Source organism: Bubalus bubalis, chromosome 7 (genome assembly GCF_019923935.1).
Source record: "Bubalus bubalis isolate 160015118507 breed Murrah chromosome 7, NDDB_SH_1, whole genome shotgun sequence".
Classification (NCBI taxonomy): domain Eukaryota; kingdom Metazoa; phylum Chordata; class Mammalia; order Artiodactyla; family Bovidae; genus Bubalus; species Bubalus bubalis.
This window is the reverse complement of record NC_059163.1, coordinates 80,622,615-80,644,179: the sequence shown is the minus strand read 5'-3', so window position 1 is coordinate 80,644,179 and position 21,565 is coordinate 80,622,615. Positions and strand designations below refer to the sequence as shown.

At 37.2% G+C, this 21,565-nt stretch overlaps 1 protein-coding gene and 1 long non-coding RNA gene across 9 annotated transcripts in view; one reads left to right on the top strand and one right to left on the bottom strand.

Annotated features, from left to right (window-relative positions):
* Positions 1-8,033: 8,033 nt before the first annotated feature.
* SPP1 (secreted phosphoprotein 1) lies at positions 8,034-15,126 on the bottom strand. The gene is made up of 7 exons (XM_006042272.4): positions 14,971-15,126; positions 13,814-13,881; positions 13,657-13,695; positions 11,094-11,174; positions 10,560-10,601; positions 9,483-9,788; positions 8,034-8,782 (listed from the first exon to the last, which is right to left on the bottom strand). Exons 2-7 carry the CDS (start codon positions 13,865-13,867, stop codon positions 8,462-8,464), a joined length of 843 nt encoding a protein of 280 aa, XP_006042334.3. The 5' UTR covers positions 13,868-13,881; positions 14,971-15,126; the 3' UTR covers positions 8,034-8,461.
* A 2,182-nt stretch (positions 15,127-17,308) lies between these two features.
* The window catches only part of LOC102402718, a 56,267-nt gene continuing 52,010 nt past the window's right edge, over positions 17,309-21,565 (top strand). The window contains exon 1 of one of the 8 annotated variants that reach the window (XR_006552354.1): positions 17,309-17,448. This is a non-coding gene — a long non-coding RNA (uncharacterized LOC102402718). The remainder of the gene's footprint in view (positions 17,449-21,565) is intronic. The other 7 variants (XR_006552358.1, XR_006552353.1, XR_326164.3 and 4 more) reach the window with 7 other exon arrangements.

Below are 21,565 nucleotides of genomic sequence, written 5' to 3'. Positions count from 1 at the left end.
GCATTTTTTATGATTATTACTTTTTTCTCCTTATATTGATCGTCTCTGAACATAGGGGCTTCATCTATTAACATTTTTTTTCAGCATTATTGTGATTTGATTTAATTAAAAGTTGTATATAATTAGGTTGTATGATGTGATTTTTTAAAAGTTGTACAATAGGATGATTTAATATACCTATTTATTGTGAAATTATTACTATAATCAAGTTAATTAGCAAACCCATTAGCTCACATAGTTACTTTGTGGGTAGATGTGTGTCATGGTGAAAATACTGAAGATCTACTCTCAGCAAATTTCAACTAAATGCAGTATTATTAATTATAATCACCTTGCTGTGCATCAAATTTCCAGAACTTATTCACCCTGTGACTGAAAGTTTGTACCATTGACCAACATCTCCTCATTTCTGTCAGACCCCAGCCCTGGCAATGGCTGGTTCTGAGTCTGGATTTTTTAGATTCTGTGTATAGGTGAGATCATATAGTATGTGTCTTCTGTGTCTTGTCTTATTTCACTTAGCATAATGTCTTCTAGGTTCATCTGCATGCATGCATGTGTGTTAAGTCGCTTCAGTCATGTCTGACTCTTTGCAACCGTATGGACTATAGCCTGCCAGGCTCGCTGTCCATGGGATTCTCCAGGCAAGAATACTGGAGTGGGTTGCCATGCCTTCCTCCAGCTAGGTTCATCTATGTTGTTGCAAACAGCAGGATTGCCTTGTTTTTTTTAATGACTGAATAATATTCCACTGTATACGTACATACCCTTTTTTCTTTATCCATTCATCTGTCAATAGACATGTTGTTTCCATACCTTGGCAATTGTGAATAGTGCTGTTGTGAACATGGAAATGCAGGTATCTCTTCGAGATCCTGATCCCATTTCCTTTCGATATGTATCCAGAAGTGGGATTGTTAGTTCATACAGCTTATTGTTAGTTCATTCTATTTTGAACTTTTTAGGAACCTCCTTTTTTTTTTCTTAAGGGCTGTGCCAATTTACATTTCCACCAGCACTATAATACACTGTTTGATGTATTTTGAGTTAATTTTTGTGTTTGGTATAAGGATCTGATTTCATTCTTTTGCATGTGGGCATCCAGCTTTCTTAGCATCATTTTCTGAAGAGATTATCCTTTCCCTATTGAGTATTCTTAGTGCCTTTGTCAAAGATTAGTTGACCATATATTTATTTCTCAGCTCCTAATTCTGTTCCATTGGTGTGCGTCTTTTTATGCCAGTACCATAAAATAGTTTGAAATCAGGAAATGATGCCTCCAGCTTTGCTTTTCTGTCTCAAGATTGCTTTAGAGGTTTTCCTAAATCTACCCCTAAATATTTGATTAAAGAATAAAGCCTGAACCACTTTCAAAAATGTAATGCAATGATCACACCTAAGAAACTTATTAATAATTCCACAAATCACCTAACATACTGTGTATATTCAAATTGCCATAATTGTTCCTCAAATGTGCTTTGTAGCTTTATTTCTTTTTTAATCTAAGAGTCAATCAAAATTTTTTTTTTTGCCCTTGGCTATGCCTGTTTGAACTTTTAATCTAGCATCCTCTCTCATCTTCTCCCTCTTTTTTCTCTCATCACATTGACTTTTTTTGGGGGTGTGGGTAGGATTGAACAATTTTAGAAAATAAAAATATGCTCAGGATGCTCAGTTAATTTGAAAGTCAGAAAAGCAATGAATCATCTTTTATTATCATATGCCCTATGCTTATACGAAAACATGATTTGTTGTTTGTCTGAAATTCAAATATAAGTGAGTGTCCTGTATTTTATCTGGCAACTCTACTTTTTGGAAAGTTGAGGCCTGTTGTATAACTGAACAGTTCCGTTTCTAGATGTGTTCTGTTTTCTTCTGATTTGAATCAGTTAAACAGTTTTTGAAAATTTTTTTTCATAGGTGATGGTATATCTTCTTATTGGATCACCTTAGAAGGCCTGGTGGGCTGCAGTCCATGGGGTTGCTAAGAGTCGGACAGGACTGAGCGACTTCACTTTCACTTTTCTCTTTCACACATTGGAGAAGGAAATGGCAACCCACTCCCCCGGGGACGGGGGAGCCTGGTGGGCTGCCGTCTTTGGGGTCTCACAGAGTCAGACACGATTGAAGTGACTTAGCAGCAGCAGCAGCAGAAGGCACATATTTAGCAGTTCCATTAGTGAAGCTGTCTGATTACTGGATGAAGAGAGTGAGTAGTAAATCTTTCTAGTTAAAAGCATCGTCTTCCTTTGGAATTAGTAATTAGTAGAGTAATGTTCTGAGACCAGTCGAATTTCCTGTTCCCAATAACCTCTGCAATGAGTTTTAACATTCATTAGTGATCATTTCCTGAATCAATATTACACTGTGGGTTGCAAAATGAGTTTGTAATTTTCTCTTTCCTCTACATTTATTATTATTAACTGGCATTCATCTACAAAGAAGACCTTTCTTTTATGCTCTCTTACAGTCTCACTGTATACTAATGGAATTAAGAAATTCAATTTGTTATAATCTATTACTTCCATTATTCTTTTTAGTCTCAGATTACTCCAGTTTTGGCCAATAGAAGTCTCCTTGAAGTCTGCTCTTTTGTCCCTTGTATATGATTTCATTTTGTCTTTGAATGATTCCTTGCTTTTATCATCAAAGCGATTTTCCAGGCCTATTTTTTAACTCATTTTGCTTAAGAACAGGAATAACCCTTTCCTCCTCCCAAGGCCTGTGACAGCGCTCAGTTGACTGCTGTCCTTCTCAGAGGCCATTGCCTCTGCTGTGCTTTGTAATAATGGAGTTGGACCTTGTCAGCATGTTTCCTTTGCCAGCTGGCACGATGGCAGGCTTCGTCAGCAGAGGGCACTGGAAGGACACCGCAGGAACGGGCTGCTCGCGCTTGTGTAGGTCCTCTCTTTTTGCTTCTAAAGAAAGGTTGCCGTAATGTGCTTGCAGAACATTCAGTGCAGCTCACTCTCCAGCTGGTTTTGCTGTCATGCTGGCAGGCAGTTCCTACTCAGTCTCCTGCTCAGTCATGGCCCATAGTTTCCTGAGCAGACCTAGGCACTCCAGTGGGAAGTGCCCTGTTTGACAACTTCAGCCCACCAGCTATGGACCAGGTCTGGCCCAGGGTAACACCACAAACTGCTCCGTTATCCCCTGGGCTACAGCTACATTCTCTTTAATGAAGTCTGAATCTCAGCCTTGGGGAGAGGGCCCCTCTTTCCAAATTGTTCCTGAGTACTCTCAATCCTAGGGTGGACTTCCCAGGTGGTGCAGTGGTAAACAAGTCTGCTTGCCAATGCAGGAGACATAGGAGACATGAGTTCAATCCCTGGGTTGGGGATATCCCCTGAAGGAGGAAATGGCAACCCACTCCAGTATTCTTTTTTTTTAATTTTAATTAAAATTTTTTTTTAATTAGAAGATAATTACTTTACAATATTGTAATATTTTTTGCCATACATCAACATGAATCAGCATTAGGTATACATATATGCCTTCCTTCTTGAACTCCCCTTCCACCTCCCTCCCCATCCTACCTCTCTATGTTGCCACAGAGCACTGGCTTTTTGTTCACTGCATCATACATTGTTCCACTGGCTGTTTATTTTGTATATGATGATGTATATGTTTCAGTGCTATTTTCCCAAATCATGCCACCTTCTCCTTCCCCTATGGTGCCCCAAATGTCTGTGTCTCCTTTGCTGCCCTGCAAGTAGGATTGTCAGTACTATCTTTCTAGATTCCATATATATGCATTAATATATGATATTTGTCTTTCTCTTTCTGACTTACTTCATTCTGTATAATATAACAGTTCATTTACTTCATTAGAACTGACTCAAATGTGTTCCTTTTTATAGCGACAGTATATTCTTCCTGGAAAATTCCATCTACTGAGGAGCCTACCAGGCTACAGTCTATGGGGTTGCAAAGAGTCAGATATAACTGAGCAAGCAGGTAATCCTATGGTATTGTTAAGGTGATTTTTTTTTTAATGTCCTCTGGTTCATCCCCAGCTTCTTGTTAATAAGTCTTTATATTAAATTTTCCCTTTTTAAATAACCGATGTGTTCCTTGTCTTCTCACTGAATCTTAACCGATACAGTGCAGAGGATGGTCTTTAATGGTACCACCATTCAAAACTGCAGTTTCAGGATTAACTTGGTCATGTCCTTGGATTTGAGTATAGTGCTAAATCACTTAACCAATGGGAAATGGGTTCTTGTCTTCTTTGGTACACCGTAACAATTAATAAAGATATTACCTACAGTTTATTGTGATGAACTGAATATTAAAGCAAGTATATTGGGAGTCCAATATACTTGACTAATGATGACAACAAGGATGGTGGTGTCTTGGTCTGTTTGGGCTACTATGGACTGGTGCCTTACAAATACCAACAGTTATGGAAGCTGGAAAGTGCAGGATCAAAGCATCAGTAGATATGGTGTAGCTTGCTTTTTGGTTCACTCTACCTATTTATTTCAGTCAAGAAGCAACAGTTAGAATCAGACATGGAACAACAGAATGGTTCCAAATTGGGAAAAGAGTACGTCAAGACTGTATATTGTCAAGCTGCTTATTTAACTTCTATGCAGAATACGTTATGCAAAGCACAAGATGGAATCAAGATTGCCAGGAGAAATATCAATAACCTCAGATATGCAGATAACACCACCCTTATGGCAGAAAGCAAAGAGGAACTAAAGAGCCTCTTGATGAAGGTGAAAAAACAGAATGAAAAAAACTGGCTTAAAACTCAACATTCAAAAAATGAAGATCATCACATCTGGTCCCATCACTTCATGGCAAATAGATGGGGAAACAATGGAAACAGTGACAGACTTTATCTTCTTATGCTCCAACATAACTGCAGATGGTGACGGCAGCCATGAAATTAAAAGACGCTTGCTCCTTGGAAGAAAAGCTATGACAAAACTAGACAGCATATTAAAAGCAGAGACATTACTTTGCCAACAAAGGTCCATCTAGTCAAAGCTGTGGTTTTCCCAGTAGTCATGTATGGATGTGAGAGTTGGACCATAAAGAAGGCTGAGTGCCGAAGAATTGATGCTTTTGAACTGTGGTGTTGGAGAAGACTCTTGAGAGTCCCTTGGACAGCAAGGATATCAAACCAGTTAATCCTGAAGGAAATCAGTCCTGAATATTCACTGGAAGGAGCTGAAGCTCCAATACTTTGGCCACCTGATACAAAGAGCTGACTCACTAGAAAAGACCCTGATCCTGGGAAAGACTGAAGATAGGAGGAGAAGGGGGTGACAGAGGATGAGATGGTTGGATGGCATCACTGACTCAATGGACATGAATTTGAGCAAGCTCCAGGAGATGATGATGGACAGGGAAGCCTGGCAGCAGCGGTCCATGGGGTGAGAAAGAGTTGGCCATAACTGAGCAACTGAACAACAACAAATATATTTATTTGCTGATACCACAGTGTTTTTATTAGGGAGGCTTTATGGTCTTAATATTTGTTAGGGCTAGTTCTCGCTTACTGCTTTTATTTTTCAGGATTTTCCTTCATATTGTTGTATGTTTACTTTTCCATATGGATTATAGAATTAGCTTGCATAGCTTCAGGGAAAAAATGACTTATTTTATTTGGAATCACATTGCATTTATATATTATGAAGGGAGTATTGATATGTTAATGATGGATTTTCCTGTGTGAGAATAAACAGAGCCTTTCCATTTGTTTCAGGCCTCTTTTTTTTTTGGTTTACAGGAGTGTTTCACAGTTTTCCAAAACAGTTCTAGCACATTTTCTGTTAAGTGTTTTATCTTTATTTGTTTCTATATTAATAACATTATATATTTTAAATGATCACTTAGTGTTTTTGTAAATATGCTTTCAGCTAAATTTTATATCATGCTTCCTTACAGAACTTGTTAGTTGTTATTTTTAGTACTTATTCCCTGTTTTCTAAGTGTAGTATTAGTTTACATAAAAACATAAATTATTTCTCACTTCTTATGCCTCTAAATGCTTATAATTGCTAGCTTTATCTCCAAAGCTATGTTATATAATAGCAGAGAGAAAGGAGAAGCTTACTTGGTACTTGTTCTCAATGGAAATATGTAATGCTTCTCCATTAATAATGATGCTAGTATTCGGATGGAGATCTAATCATATGACAGCTTTCTGTCTAGATTTAATGATATGGTCTATTATAGGAATGAATTTACTAATACTGAAGCATCATTGTCTGGAAATAAATCCCCCTGATTATGATGCATTCTTTAAACTTGATTTTAGATTCTGTTTGCTGGCATTTTATTTAGGATTTTCCCATTGCCAGTCACAAGTGAGACTGATTTATAGTTGTGTGTGTGTGTGTGTGTTTGCAATCATTACCAGGTTTGTGTCAAAGTAATACTTGTTTTATAATGGTCATTTGAGAGTTTTCCTTTTCTGCCTCAATTTAAATGGTATTGAGATTATCTAGTTTTTGAAGTTTTGATAAAATTCCACTGTAAAATCATTTGGGCCTAGTTTTTATAGATAGTTCTTTGATAACTTTTTCTTTTTCCACTATAGAAAATTTCCATTTGTGTTTTCTATGATTAGCAAAGTCAATTTTGGTAAATTGTATTTTCCTAGGAAATAATCCAATTCACCTAGATTTTCTGTTTGACTTGTACAAAGTGAGTCACTTTTGATTTTTAAAATTTTGTCATGTCCTTGGTTATCTCCTTGTTTTTATTTCTTATTTGTGTTTTTTCCCTTTCTTCCTTTATCGGGTCAGCTAGGGGTTTATCTGTTGTGCTGATTTGTTTTTTTTTAACAAAGAATCAGCATTTTGATTGATTAGTTTCTATTGCTTTTCTGTTCTCTACCTCATTACTTTTACTTTTAACTTTATTATTTCCTTCCTTATGCTTTCTTTTCCTTTGTTGTTCTTTTCTAATTTTTAAGATGCGAACTCAATGTATTTATATATTTATTTTCATTCTTTTATTTTGTTGTTGCTGCAAGAATTTAAGGCTATAGATTTTCTTTGATCACCAGTTTAACTGTACTCTATTGACTTTACATTTCATTACAACACTTTTAAAGAAATTCTGCAATTTAAAATTTTCCACTTTATCCCAAGAGTTGTTTAATAAAGAATTAAAAATTTTCCAATGGGGTTTCTAGTTTTAGGAAGAGCAGAGGAGCAAAGCATGAAATAAAGGCACATGCTCCACTTCAGGTTTCCAGAACTTTTAGTTTTGAATGAAGTTGAAAATTTTGAGTATTAGCTGAAACTGCATTAGGTTTTTTCCAATAAAAAAAGGACTATTTGTTCAATATCTACAGATGATCAGAATAGCTATGGGAACTATCAAGTTGTCATCCAAGGGCAAGAAACCAATATTGAGAGAATTGATGGAGAATGATAAGAAAAAACAGTAAAATTGATTTGTTGTTGCATCTAGGCACTCATTAGCTTTTCTTTTTTTAAAAAAGATTTATTTATGTTTTTTGGCTGCTGGGTCTTTGTTGTTGCACGCAGGCCATCTCTAGTTGTGGGGAGTGGGGGCTATTCTTGGTTGCAGCGCAGGAGCTGCTTCTTGTGGCGTCTTCTCTTGTTGTGGAGCACAGGCTCTAGGCATGTGGGCTCAGTGGTTGTGGTGCTTGGGCTGCATGTGGGATCTTCCTGGATCAGGAATTGAACCCATGTCCCCTGCATTGGCAGGAGGATTCTTAACCATTAAGCCACCAGGGAAGCCCTTATTAACTTTTTATTAGCTTTGTGAAAATTAGAAAAAGGTGGCTTTCATAGAGTGGAAGTGACCCACGGAGCCCTGCATGGTTGGAGCATTCCTGATTGAATATCAACCCCTGCTTGACTCTTCTTTCCTCGACGGGAACTTTAGCTCAGTCAGAGTCTGTATAACTGACCCAGAAGGTCTTAGATTGCTCTCTATTATGTCCAGCATATTAATGTAATTAAAATGATTACATTTATAATTGCTAGGCAACTGTAGGAAACCAAATAAGAAACACAATCAATACCACCAGACTCATTACATTCAAGATAAAAGATTTATTCACAACAGAAAAAAATAATCACAACAAAATATATACTAATTTAAAAAACAAAAGATCATAGTGACATGAAATTTTATATTCTTTCTTAAAAGTGTGTAACAGTATTTTGTTTGCTTCTACATGAATTTCTATTCCTAAAAGGGTAGCAAACATTAAAATGCTGTGATGGTTTGCATTTTGTAAGTGGAAAGAACATAGACTAAACCCAGAAGCTTTTAGTTTATAAGGGTGTTACCATGAAGCCACACATTAAACTAATGATCAAAAACATGATCTGTTTCCAGATCTACACACATATACATTCACCAACTAAGCTGAGAAATATGCATTTCATATTGTCTCCCACCCTGCTTTAACGTATCCTTTTCTTTTTACTAAAAGCAAAGTAAGAAATTGTATTTTCTCCTTTCAATTGACCTCAGAAGAGGGACTATCTAATTCATGAGAAATGCGAATTTTCAGGTGTTTGTCTTCTTCACTCTTATGATCTAGGTCTAGCTTGTCTTCAAGGCTATGGAATTCTTGGCTGAGCTTGGAATTTTCCTGACTCTCAATCAGATTGGAATGCTTGTTGTTCTTATCCTTGGCCTTTGGCGTGAGTTCTTTGGAAAGCTCTCTACTGTTGGTTTCCTTGCTGTGGTCAGTCAGCTGACTCGTCTTCTTAGGTGCGTCATGCATCTCCTCACTCTCTATGTGTGATGTGAAATCCTCCTCTGTGGCATCTGGACTCTGAATCACAGCACAAACAGGAGAAGAATTCAGTGAACAGCTAGGGAGGGAAGCACTGTAATTCTCTAATGCCTTCTAACTTCCACACCAAAGTATTCTATAAAAATGTCTAAATTTGGCTGAAGCAAAAATAGAAAAGAAAAGAAAATATAGCATGCTACCTTTTAAAAAACCAAGTTCTTTCATTATGTCATCTCCTTTAGTTTAATAAGTACATGAATTATGTATATGAGGAAATCTATGAGGTAGGTCTCATTATCTGTTTTACATAAAGAGAAAATGGATTGAAAGTTAAAAGTAAAGTCAACAGTAAATCGCAAGGCTATGTGCCATATCCAGATCCTTTGACTATAAAGTCAGTGTGATTTGCAACTCTCCAGTTCTTATGTGTTTAACTTCAAGATATGACCACTATATTGTGAAAATAATTACTCTTTTCCAAAGTCTTTTTAAATTAAAAAAAGTGAATACAATAAGTGCTTTATAAGCAGGATTTGGAAAAATTGCATTGTGATTGAGAGACAAAATTAAGGAGAAATTATATGGACTTGAATGCAAAAACCAAGTGGGAAAGGTTTTGTATTCAGTGATCATAAAGTAATAATAGTTGCTGAATGAACACGTAAGTGAGCACGCAGACTCTAGTTTCCTAGAATTGGGCTCTAATTATAACCATCTGATGTGTCTATTCAAGATTTACCTGAACGTTAGATCGGCGGAACTTCTTAGATCTTGACTTCAGTCCGTAAGCCACACTATCACCTCGGCCATCATTTGTGCTTTCCGTAGGGATAAATGGAGTGAAAACTGCGATTGTTGGAATGTCAGTGGGAAAATCAGCTTCATCAGATTCATCAGAATGGTGAGACTCATCGGAATGGTCAGGGTCGTCAGTGGTATCAGCGTCGTCGGAGTCATTAGAGTTGACGTCCTGGCTGTTATCATCATCGTCGTCATCTAGATCGTCTGTTTGCTCAGGGCTTTCATTGGACTTACTTGGGAGGGTCTAGAAATCAAGATGGCCAGAAAAATGGGTGTCAGGGTTTTTACTGTCCCTTAGGCTTCAACAGTGCATTAGTATTTTACTATCTTTATTTAGTTTTAGAATCTTTGTATTCACAACAAAGCACTTAATGGCTTTTAAATGCTAAAATGAGCTTATTCCAATTTCCCCTTTAACACAAGGGTAAATGGAATCCTATTCTAAGGCATTTTTCTTGGTTTCTCATAAAAACGATTTTCATAGATATTTTCAAGCCAAACGTATGAGTTATAATATTTGTATCAATGACACTGTTTTTCCTTGTTCATATTAAACACTAATTTACCAAATTTCAATGATCCAATAAATACAGATACATAATTGTGAGATTACCTTTTCTATTTGAAATGAAAACTCTCAGGGGATCAGAGAATCCATGTATTAATGCACACCCCCAAAACTAAAATCACCTGCCTTTTAGCCTGGATAATCAAAAGGTGACTCTCTTATCCATGTGTAGAAACTATAGCTCAGTTAATGTCTATTACACTTCTGATTTGCAAATATCCTGGGTCATTTATCTAACTTCTCTTATAGATTCTCAGCATCTTCAAATAGAATCTTAAGGAAAGCAAATTTAACTTATGCCTATTAATAGTCCCAATAAAAAGTAGTTCCTGGAGGGTTTGCTAGTGGAATTTTGCCAGAATTTGAACCTGGGCAATGTCATTAGGAGAAAGAGTGCCTTCCTGAGTCTAAGGCACAACAGACATCAGAATCAAAGCAAAAACTCACATTTTGTTTGTTGTCATCAGTTTCCTCAGAGGACACAGAATTCTGAAGAAGAAAGACACAAATCAGTGCACATCATACAACTTAACTTTTTTACTCAAAAGTTAGCTGTTTCCATCCAAAGCAGGTCTTATTTTTCTAGCCTCATTGTGGAAGGATTAAGCCGGAAGACAACCTGACAGATTAACTGGTGTCCTAAGCTCACTTTTACAAACAGGCAGGAAAGTGAAGTGAAGTAGCTCAGTTCTGCCTGACTCTTAGCCTACCAGGCTCCTCAGTCCATGGAAATTTTCCAGGCAAGAGTACTAGAGGGGGTTGCCATTTCCTTCTCCAGGATATCTTCCCAACCCAGGGACTGAACCCGGGTCTCCCAAGTTGCAGGCAGATGCTTTACCAACTGAGCTATCAGGGAAGCCCAACAGGTAGGGAAGATCCATTTAACCAGCCCAAATGGCCTGCTTGGTGGCTATTTTTTGGAGTGGTTGTTCTTTAATTGTGAGAATTTTAATATTTAGAATTAATTAAAATGAAAAATACCTGTGGTGCTAGGAAAGTCTGCTTCTGAGATGGGTCAGGCTTTAGCCATGTGGCTACAGCATCTGGGTATTTGTTGTTAAGCTACAAAAGAGAGTTGCATATTTGTCATTCTTCTTATTTTTTAAAGAAACAGGGGTCTCTAAGTGATAAGCTGAAATAACAACTGTTCTTCCCCAATCTTGACAAATAAGCATAATATGCATTATTTAGTCAATTAGAACCTTAGTGATACCTTTCATAATTTATTCTTTCTGATAGATTCATTTAACAGACTTTTACATAGCACTTACTGTAAGTCAGGCACACTTTCAAAGTGACTTATAAATACTAATTCATTTAATCCTGAGATGAGTATCATCATCATTATTATTATTCCTTCGGCCTCTGTCCACAGAATTCTCCAGGTAAGAATATTGGAGTAGATAGCCATTCCTTTCTCCAGGGGATCTTCCTGACTGATCCAGGGATCAAGCCTGGGTCTCCTGCACTGCAGGCAGATTCTTTAGCATCTGAGCCACCAGATGGGAAGCCCACAATAAAGTTAAGTGATAGTAAGTAGCAGAGCCAGGGTTTAAATCCAATGGCTCCTCACACTGATGATACACTGCCTTCCTGTTCTATGTCTGATAGCTGAAATTCCTCAGATGAAACACAACTAAAGCAGAGGTGCCCTTAATTAGCACTGGTCTTCCTTTTTTCCTTCCTCTATGGAAGAAGAAACTCTCAGGCTGTGCTGTCGTGAATGGTATCCTCTAGCCATGAAACACATGGCTATTTAAGTTAATAAAGAAAACTATCTTCTCTGGCACTAGCTACACTGTGAGTGTCCAACAGTCACATGTGTTTATGGCTACCTGTGGACAGTGCAGAAATATAATATCAACACCATTGCATACAAGTTCTCTTGTTGTAAGCTGCCAAAGACATGAATGGAATGGTCTTTCACTCAGCCAAATTGTTTATCTGGGAAATGGCAATAAGATGCTGGTGCAGAGGAGTGGAAATTGCTCTGAATAAGTGTCATCTGGTGGGCTGCATGGCCCAGGGCAATCACTTCACATCTCTGTCACTGAGAAGAGTTACCCTAGGGGTTCCAAGAATTCTTTCACAGGCAAGGAGGGGAAGAAAGGAAGGAAACTAGTTAGTAGCACGTTGAGTTTCCCCATGTCTGGCTCTAACCAGAGCAGTTTCATATTGGACTTCTATGAAGGTTTTTGCTGAAAGAAGGGTTTTCTTTAACTAAAAAATGTGAAAACTATTGCTGTAGATGAGTTCAAAGGTTCCTATTTTTTTCTTTAAAATATGTATTTATATAAATATATATATAATATTTACAGAAATGTTATAATTGATATATACTTAATATATTTTCTGATGATAGATGTAATCATTCTTTATCTGTATTTATAAGATAAATTTATAACTTTTAAAAAGTAATATGAAGAGCATACAGATAAGAAAAACAAACTAAAATTGCTCAGTAATCATATCACTCATAGATAACCAGTGTTTTCATCTTCAGGGGTGTCTCTTTATAGACTTTCCATACTTCCTACTAGCTCTACATTTCTAGGATTCTAGAAGATTCTGCTCTCCACTTATCTCTTAATTAACATTTAACCACTTACACTGCCATAGCTTCATGTGCCATATTTTATTCTATTAAAAAGGCACTAATTCTTGCCTTAAAGACTGTGACCTCTATTTTCTCTGGAAATGTTAATTTTCTGGCTTATTATTGGGATTCAATACTTGTGTTCTTAGATCAGTTGGAAAACAGACACACTTACACATGCCTATTTGCATATCCAAACACCCACTGCAGTACTTCTCCTAACATCTTCATTGAGCAATCTAACTGCAGTGACCTCAGACAGCTCTATATTGGCCTTTATTCTGTTTATCTGGAATTGAACCCTGTGTGCCTTTTTGTTCAAGCTCCTTGGGACAATACCCGTTTGTTGTTTGGCTGGCATGGTTTCACCTATTGTGGAGGGACAGGTACATCTATGGTGCTGGGTGGAATAATTATGAAGAGTTTGATTTGGTCTTATGTTTGGTTAGAAAAATCTAAAGTTGTCTGATAAGCACAATAGATACAAACAGCATAAATATGCTGTTTTTTTTTTTTTTTTAAGATAATGGGTTTCTTAGCAAATATCTTCAGAGATACTGTGAATATTATGGGTATGCCAACTCTCCAATATGTGAAGTGAATTTTAAACTTAGCTTGCCATTAAGTAAAGTGAAAGATGGATTTTTTTACTTCTAGAACTAAGTTGACTCATGGAAACAAAAGTCACACAACTTCACAGAACTCATTTTATAGAAATGATCGACCTAAAGCATCATTTTATTGTATTAAGAAATCTAGTTTAGTTTTAAGAGACTGTATTAATTAAAAGCAATTCTATGCTTGGTACTGCACTAGAACCATAGCAGGCACGCAATAAATACTTAACAGTTATTTTATTTGTGCAAATAAGTAAAATTGTCATATGTTTGTAGTACATCTTGCAGCAGTTGCATAAATAACTATATAATAAACCAAAAAGATGCTTACCTGCTTTTCCTCAGAGCTGCCAGAACTGGTCGGTTTAACCTTTGAAATAGAAAGGTGAAGAAAGATTACAGTGTGAATGTGTTTCTAACAGCATTGAAACACACAATTCATTTATTTTAAGGACATTAAAAAAAAAAAAAGATTCAGTTGTACTCACTGGAAGGGCGGAGGCAATGCCCAAGAGGCAGAAGCAAATCACTGCAATTCTCATGGTAATGATTTTTCCTGCAAAATATTTTGTAAGAAATATTTTATCTTTTCTAAGGTCAAAACAGTGATACTTTTTTTAGGCTACCACATTACAAAATCATCACAAATAAATATGTATTTTGTGTGGAAACACTCCACTAATTTCTTTTTAATATTATGATCTTTTGAGTTAATATTTGTACTGCCACCTCTATTTTCCATCTCTCACTATTAGGCAAGGGAGAGAGGAATTTTACAAATCTATATTTATTCGACTTTAACATTTAGAGTTTCAGAGATTACACCATTACTACCTGATATCTCCAGCTATCTAAACCTAAAAACAGATCAGCAGTAATTGAATTAAAATAATAAAGCAAGAATGAGAATATTTACTTTTCAGAGAAGAAAAACATGAAGAGAGAAGATAAAAATAAGAAAGAGAAACTTGCTGTCTCATTTTCCAACATGCATTTCAAATGTGATTTTAAATTATTTAAAAGGTATTAGTTAGGTGAAATGTAGCTGTCTCTAAAGTTAGTAAGTCAAGGTATTCTAAAAGTTTGAAATGAAAAAGAAAACACTGAAGTCAACAGCTTTTCTATTTGTAAGTCTAAACAGTATCATATAGATATTTGGGTGAAATTTTAATAGCTAAATACAGAGGTGAAAATATTCAGAAAGGGTTTTTTTTTTTTTTTTTCCTTGAAAAAGGGATAAATCAAATCATTAAAAATTAGCATTAACATCAGGTTATATGAATACTAAAAAGCATTTTCCTTTTAAATGTCCCATGGTCATTTATCCATTTAAAATGATGTATATACAATCATCCCAAAAGGGCATAGAATTTTTCTTTTATTTCCTGACTGAAAAAAGTAGTCTCAGTTCTTTTGAGGACTCCATGGAAATATTTTCAAGTTTTATATTCGACTGTCTTTCAAAATAACCAGCTACCTTTCCTGCATCAGCCCTGGATCTGGCATGCATATTCAAAAGACAAGAACAACTCAAGTCTGATTAACAGCGTTTACCATTATACTCTTTTCCTTACAAATTGACCTTTCCAATGAAATGAGGCAGCGCACAGAGAGGACAGGAGTCTGTAGCAAACTGCAGGCTTACCTTGGTCTGCGGCGGCGAGAAGAGTCCAGTGCCCTGTGATGCTGATGCAGGGCTCAGTGCTGCCCTCCTGGCCTGCTCTCCCTGCTGCTGACAACCAGGATCTCCCAGAATTTAAAGGCTGCTCCAGATGCTCTCCACCTACACAGGGGGCGGAGAGATGTGTCATGGGGCGTTTTGCCACTACCCAGCCCACTTGCTCCCACACTTCCCCCTCTGGTTTTGTGGTCACAGAACGAACACATGCACACACACGCGCGCACACGCACACAAACACCCACTACCCTGCTAGTTAAAGTTAAAACATTACTTATGGACAATATCATTAACTATCTTTTTTCATTCATAGCACTGACTTCCAGCATCCTGGAAGGGCATCTAGAGGACCCATGAAAACGTAGAGGGAGGGAAAAGGGTTTATTTCTGAGTTAGAAGAAAATATTATCTAAATTAGTCCTAGATAAAATTAAATAGAATAGTCTTGTTTCTTTTGGTTTAAATAACAGATTAATGTGATATATGCAACGGAATTATACTTATTTAAGAGGTACCAGGCTATTGTTCAGATACATACAAAGAGTTCAGATACCCTTCCTCCATTTTTACTTAAGCTTCATTTTGAGTTTCAAGCGTGCAGCAGCTTGTCATTTAGACAAATGGCATTAGAAACATTAAAATCCCCAGTCACGTTCATTAAATTGGATTCACAATGACTTTCAAGGACATGGATTTTTGTTACATGGTTTGAATTATTTGGAGCTGATTGATCTGATAACTGCTATATAAAATAAAAGAATGGTAATTTATTCTCAGTGTGGCAGAGGTAAAGCAGTTTATGACCGAGCAGGGTTACTGCTTGAAAGTGCTGTTTCAGGAGCCAGCACGTGGCTTTGAATTCTGCTCTGCACAAATTAGGTGTGTGACCTTGGGCAAATCATTTAGCCTATCTATACTTGTTTCTTCATCTGTCAAATGCAGAGTTCCTGGGGTTTTTGAGAGATTTAAGTGAATTAGAATGTGTAAAACTAAAAATACCTCCCACATATTTGCAAATACCCTGCATATTTTAACCATATTTAATTGTATGTTAACAATTATTAAGATTTTTAGGAGAAAAAGGTAGTCATGATTTGTATTAACTCTAAATGGAATGGTTTATTGTAATGAGATCCGATATAAGATTTTTATACTGTATGTCAACAGGATAATTTGCATGTCTCTGAAGGACTGGCTTAGATTTCTTAATTGTCATTTTCTAATTTTTCTCTCAGGATATATAAAATTGGTTACTGAATAAGAAAATAAAAATTCTATATTAAAAAAAAACTTTACTGGGCATTTAAAAGGTGTTTGAAAGAAAATTATGGATGAAGGTTGAATATTGGAACAGAAGTTAGGGGTAGCAGAGCTCTGAGTTCATTTTAAACATTTAAAATTGTTTCAAGATTACTTAACTTCTTCATCTACCTTTCTCAGCTGCGAAATGGAGATTGCACTATTCATTTATCTCGCACTTCCATTGTAAGAATCATGTAAAACGTGAGAGTAAAGATAAATGGTCCTATTTATTATAATGGCCTATTTATTATAAATGGCCCTATGTAAGATGTCAGCTCCTATTTACCAAAATTGCTTTTTAGAAAACTTTTCTTTGGCAGCACCGGGTGCTAGGTGCATGTGGGATCTCTTAGTTGTGGCATGTGGGATCTAGTTCTCTGATCAGGGATCAAACCCGGGCCCCCTGCATTGGGAGTGTGGAGTCTTAGATGCCGGGGCACCAGAGAAGTTCCCCCAATTTTGCTTTTAATATAAATATTAATTAAATAATGTTTTGACTATTTAATCAAAAATAATTTTTTAAAAAATCAAAATTTAATTGATTAAATCCATAGGTTTGTAGGTATTTGGTGGCGGGCTGAGGGTGGGGAGCAGGTGGAATATGTCTCTTTTAAATTGGATGCATTTCAAATAAATTGATGTTTTTTATTTGTGGGTTCTAAACACACATTTTAATAACTCAATTGGCAGCTATCTCTATAAAATATAAAACACATAGGTCATAAAGTTGCAAAAACAGATTTCTTATTTCTGCTCTTAAAAACTGTTGTTTCCCTTTAAACACATTACCCACATAACTGTCACATTGTCAATGTAGTGGAGGGAAGCGCACACATTCTAAAAAAAAAACCCAAGATTTCCACAGGATTCACTATGGTTTACTCTGTGCCCACGGGAATGATTTAATAGGAAGTTAGAAAGTTATAGGAATAGATTCTGCTGGAGCCCAGCCATCTTGAGATGAACCATATGACCCATACGGCTCTTCCGGTCATACCTCCAAATTACCACACGGTGGCAGCGTTTCTGAGAAGGACTTCACAGCCTGGCTGCATCAGGGATTTCCGGCAGGATGGAACGTTCATGCATTTAATGACTGAGCCATAAAACAACCGTGAGGCCCTCCATTTCTTGGAATGTCAGGTGAGGATATATTTCCCAACAATGACCCGCTACACATTAACAGGGGACACAGAGGACATGAGAAGAAAAACATTCTTTTCTGCTGTGTTGTCTTCCGCGACGCCAGGTGTAAGCTATGGACTCCTTCCCTGTTTAACACACTCGCTCAAGAGGTTACTGATCGCAAGGCTCACTCAGAGTAAAGGCTTGTGAATTCATGGTTAAAGAACACGTCTGGCATGTTCAGAGATGAGAGGATAAAATGGTTTATGGTAGAGACGGTTCTGTAAAGTATGAGATGTATAGTGCGTCATTCTAATTGTTTTGAATAATTTTACTTATTTATTTTTGGCCGAGGTGGGTCTTTGTTGCTGCTGGGCTTTTCTCTAGTTGTAATGTCTGCGCTTCACGTTGCAGTGGCGTCTCGTTGCGGAGCACGGGCTCTCGAGTTCTCAGGCTTCGGTATTTGCAGTTCCCCCCGCTCTAGAGCATAGGCTCAATAGCTGTGGCTCACAGGATTAGTTGCACCTGCAGGTCTCTTAGATTGGCAGGCGGGTTCTTGACACTAAGACACTGAGGAATCCCCATTCTGATTTTTGAAGAGACTCCTGCTTCCAGCTTTTCATAGTCAAACATGCTGCTGACACTTTTTTTTTTTTCCTGAGTAAGGTTTTCCAGCTGTCGGAATTAGCATGTTGAATGACTTGAATCAGAGAGGCTTGATCTGTAGCATTTCCACACTATTTCCATTCTTGAATCAGTTTAATCCTTGGTTAATATAACCAAAAGGTCAACATGATCAAATTCCTTGTAAAATTTGTATCCAGAAAGGGAATAAGTTTAGTGTTAAACTGAAATGGAGAGTGAGTTGTGATCATAAAATATAAACACTGTAAGAGGATGTATGGAGGCATAAAGAACATTATGTTTTCTTCCCACAAATTACATGAAAATTTTCATATAATAAGAAAATTTGTGTCCAGTTGTATCCAGTTTGGGTGGACTTTATTATATTGACTTCTAGTTTATTTGGATATTTGTAATTATATTTTACTAAGTATAATCAACAATTTTGACTTTTTCAGCTCTGTAAATATTTTTTCCCTTGAGTAAAGGTTCAGATAAAAAGCTGATCTTGTGCCATTGCTATCTGTCATTGAGAAGTTGGGAATTATATTTCATTGGAAGCCTACTATTCAATTATTTATTCATATGTAGTCTAGGGAAGAAGGGAATTATTTATTGGAGGGAAGCAAGGGTTGATGATAAGGGTTTTTTTTGTTTGTTTTTAATTGAAGGATAATTGCTTTACGATATTTTGTTGGCTTCTGCCATACAACATGAATGAGCCATAAGTATACATATATCCCCTCCCTCTTGAGCCCTCCCCCTCCCCCATCCTACCCCTCCAGATTGTCACAGAGCACCTAGTAGAACTCCCTGTGTTATACAGTGACTTCCCATTAACTACCTGCTTTACATATGGCCATGTGTGTGTTTCAATGCTGCCCTCTCAATTTGTCCCACTCTCTTCTTCCACCACCATGTCCATAAGTCTGTTATCTATGTCTGGATCTTTCCTATCCTGCAGATAGGTTCATCAGTACTATTTTTCTAGATTCCATATGTATACATTAATATATGATATTTGTTTTTCTCTTTCTGACTTACTTTGCTCTGTATGACAGGCAATAGGTTCATCCACCTCACTATACCTGACTCAAAAGGGAACTCTCTGGCATTGTTGGTGGGAAGGTAAATTGATACAGCCACTGTGGAGAGCAGTATGGATAATACTTTAAAAACTAGGAATAAAGCTACCTTATGACCCAGCAATCCCATTACTGGACATATACCCTGAGAAAACTATAATTGAAAAAGACGCATGTCCTCCAATGTTCATTGCAGCACTGTATACAACAGCCAAGACATGGAAGCAACCTAGATGTCCATCAACAGATGAACGGATAAAGAAGTTGTGGTACATACATACAATGGAATATTACTCAGCCATAAAAGGAACTCGTTTGAAGTTATTTTTAAAAGTTCAGACATGAAATTAGAATATTTAAGAAATATATAAAAAAAAAAATCTCCCAAACTTTGTATCCTATTGCTCAATAAATTAGGCAACAAAATTCATCTCCTTAAAAAATAGTCTATTGGTAAACATTAATGTCACAGAAAAAAGTTTCATTTTAGACCCATAGAATTGTTATAGAGTAAATAAATATTCAATAAAGTGTTAATGAGTAAGCACTCAACTCTCCATCCACAGCAACTAATTCTGAGCATATAGTTCTTGCTTATCAATACAATGCGTGGGTGCTATGGTTGAGTCCATATGGGTCTTATTCATGTTTGCATCTGTATTTTCCTGCTGCTGCTGCTGCTGCTAAGTTGCTTCAGTCGTGTCCAACTCTGTGCGACCCCAGAGATGGCAGCCCACCAGGCTCCCCCGCCCTGGGATTCCCCAGGCAAGAATGCTGGCGTGGCTTGCCATTTCCTTCTCCAGTGCATGAAAGGGAAAAGTGAAAGTGACTGTGGCTCAGACCATGAACTCCTTATTGCCAAATTCAGACTGAAATTGAAGAAAGTACGGGAAACCACTAGACCATTCAGGTATGACCTAAATCAAATCCCTTATGATTGTACAATGGAAGTGAGAAATAGATTTAAGGGTCTAGATCTGATAGATTGAGTGCCTGATGAACTATGGAATGAGGTTTGTGACATTGTACAGGAGACAGGGATCAAGACCATCCCCATGGAAAAGAAATGCAAAAAAGCAAAATGGTTGTCTGGGGAGGCCTTACAAATAGCTGTGAAAAGAAGAGAAGCAAAAAGCAAAGGAGAAAAGGAAAGATATAAACATCTGAATGCAGAGTTCCAAAGAATAGCAAGAAGAGATAAGAAGCCTTCTTCAGCGATCAATGCAAAAAAATAGAGGAAAACAACAGAATGGGAAAGACTAGAGATCTCTTCAAGAAAATCAGAGATACCAAAGGAACATTTTATGCAAAGATGGGCTCGATAAAGGACAGAAATGGTATGGACCTAACAGAAGCAGAAAATATTAAGAAGAGATGGCAAGAATACACAGAAGAATTGTACAAAAAAGATCTTCACGACCCAGATAATCACGATGGTGTGATCACTGACCTAGAGCCAGACATCCTGGAATGTGAAGTCAAGTGGGCCTTAGAAAGCATCACTACGAACAAAGTTGTGGAGGTGATAGAATTCCAGTTGAGCTCTTTCAAATCCTGAAAGATGATGCTGTGAAAGTGCTGCACTCAATATGCCAGCAAATTTGGAAAACTCAGCAGTGGCCACAGGACTGGAAAAGGTCAGTTTTCATTGCAATCCCAAAGAAAGGCAATGCCAAAGAATGCTCAAACTACCACACAATTGCACTCATCTCACATGCTAGTAAAGTAACGCTCAAAATTCTCCAAGCCAGGCTTCAGCAATATGTGAACCGTGAACTTCCTTATGTTCAAGCTGGTTTTAGAAAGGGCAGAGGAACCAGAGATCAAATTGCCAACATCTGCTGGATCATGGAAAAAGCAAGAGAGTTCCAGAAAAACATCTATTTCTGCTTTATTGACTATGCCAAAGCCTTTGAGTGTGTGGATCACAATAAACTGTGGAAAATTCTGAAAGAGATGGGAATACCAGACCACTTGATCTGCCTCTTGAGAAATTTGTATGCAGGTCAGGAAGCAACAGTTAGAACTGGACATGGAACGACAGACTGGTTCCAAATAGGAAAAGGAGTACGTCAAGGCTGTATATTGTCACCTTGCTTATTTAACTTATATGCAGAGAACATCATGAGAAACGCTGGACTGGAAGAAACACAAGCTGGAATCAAGATTGCTGGGAGAAATCTCAATAACCTCAGATATGCAGATGACACCACCCTTATGGCAGAAAGTGAAGAGGAACTCAAAAGCCTCTTGATGAAAGTGAAAGCGAAGAGTGAAAACGTTGGCTTAAAGCTCAACATTCAGAAAATGAAGATCATGGCATCCGGTCCTATCACTTCATGGGAAATAGATGGGGAAACAGTGTCAGACTTTATTTTTCTGGGCTCCAAAATCACTGTAGATGGTGAGTGCAGCCATAAAATTAA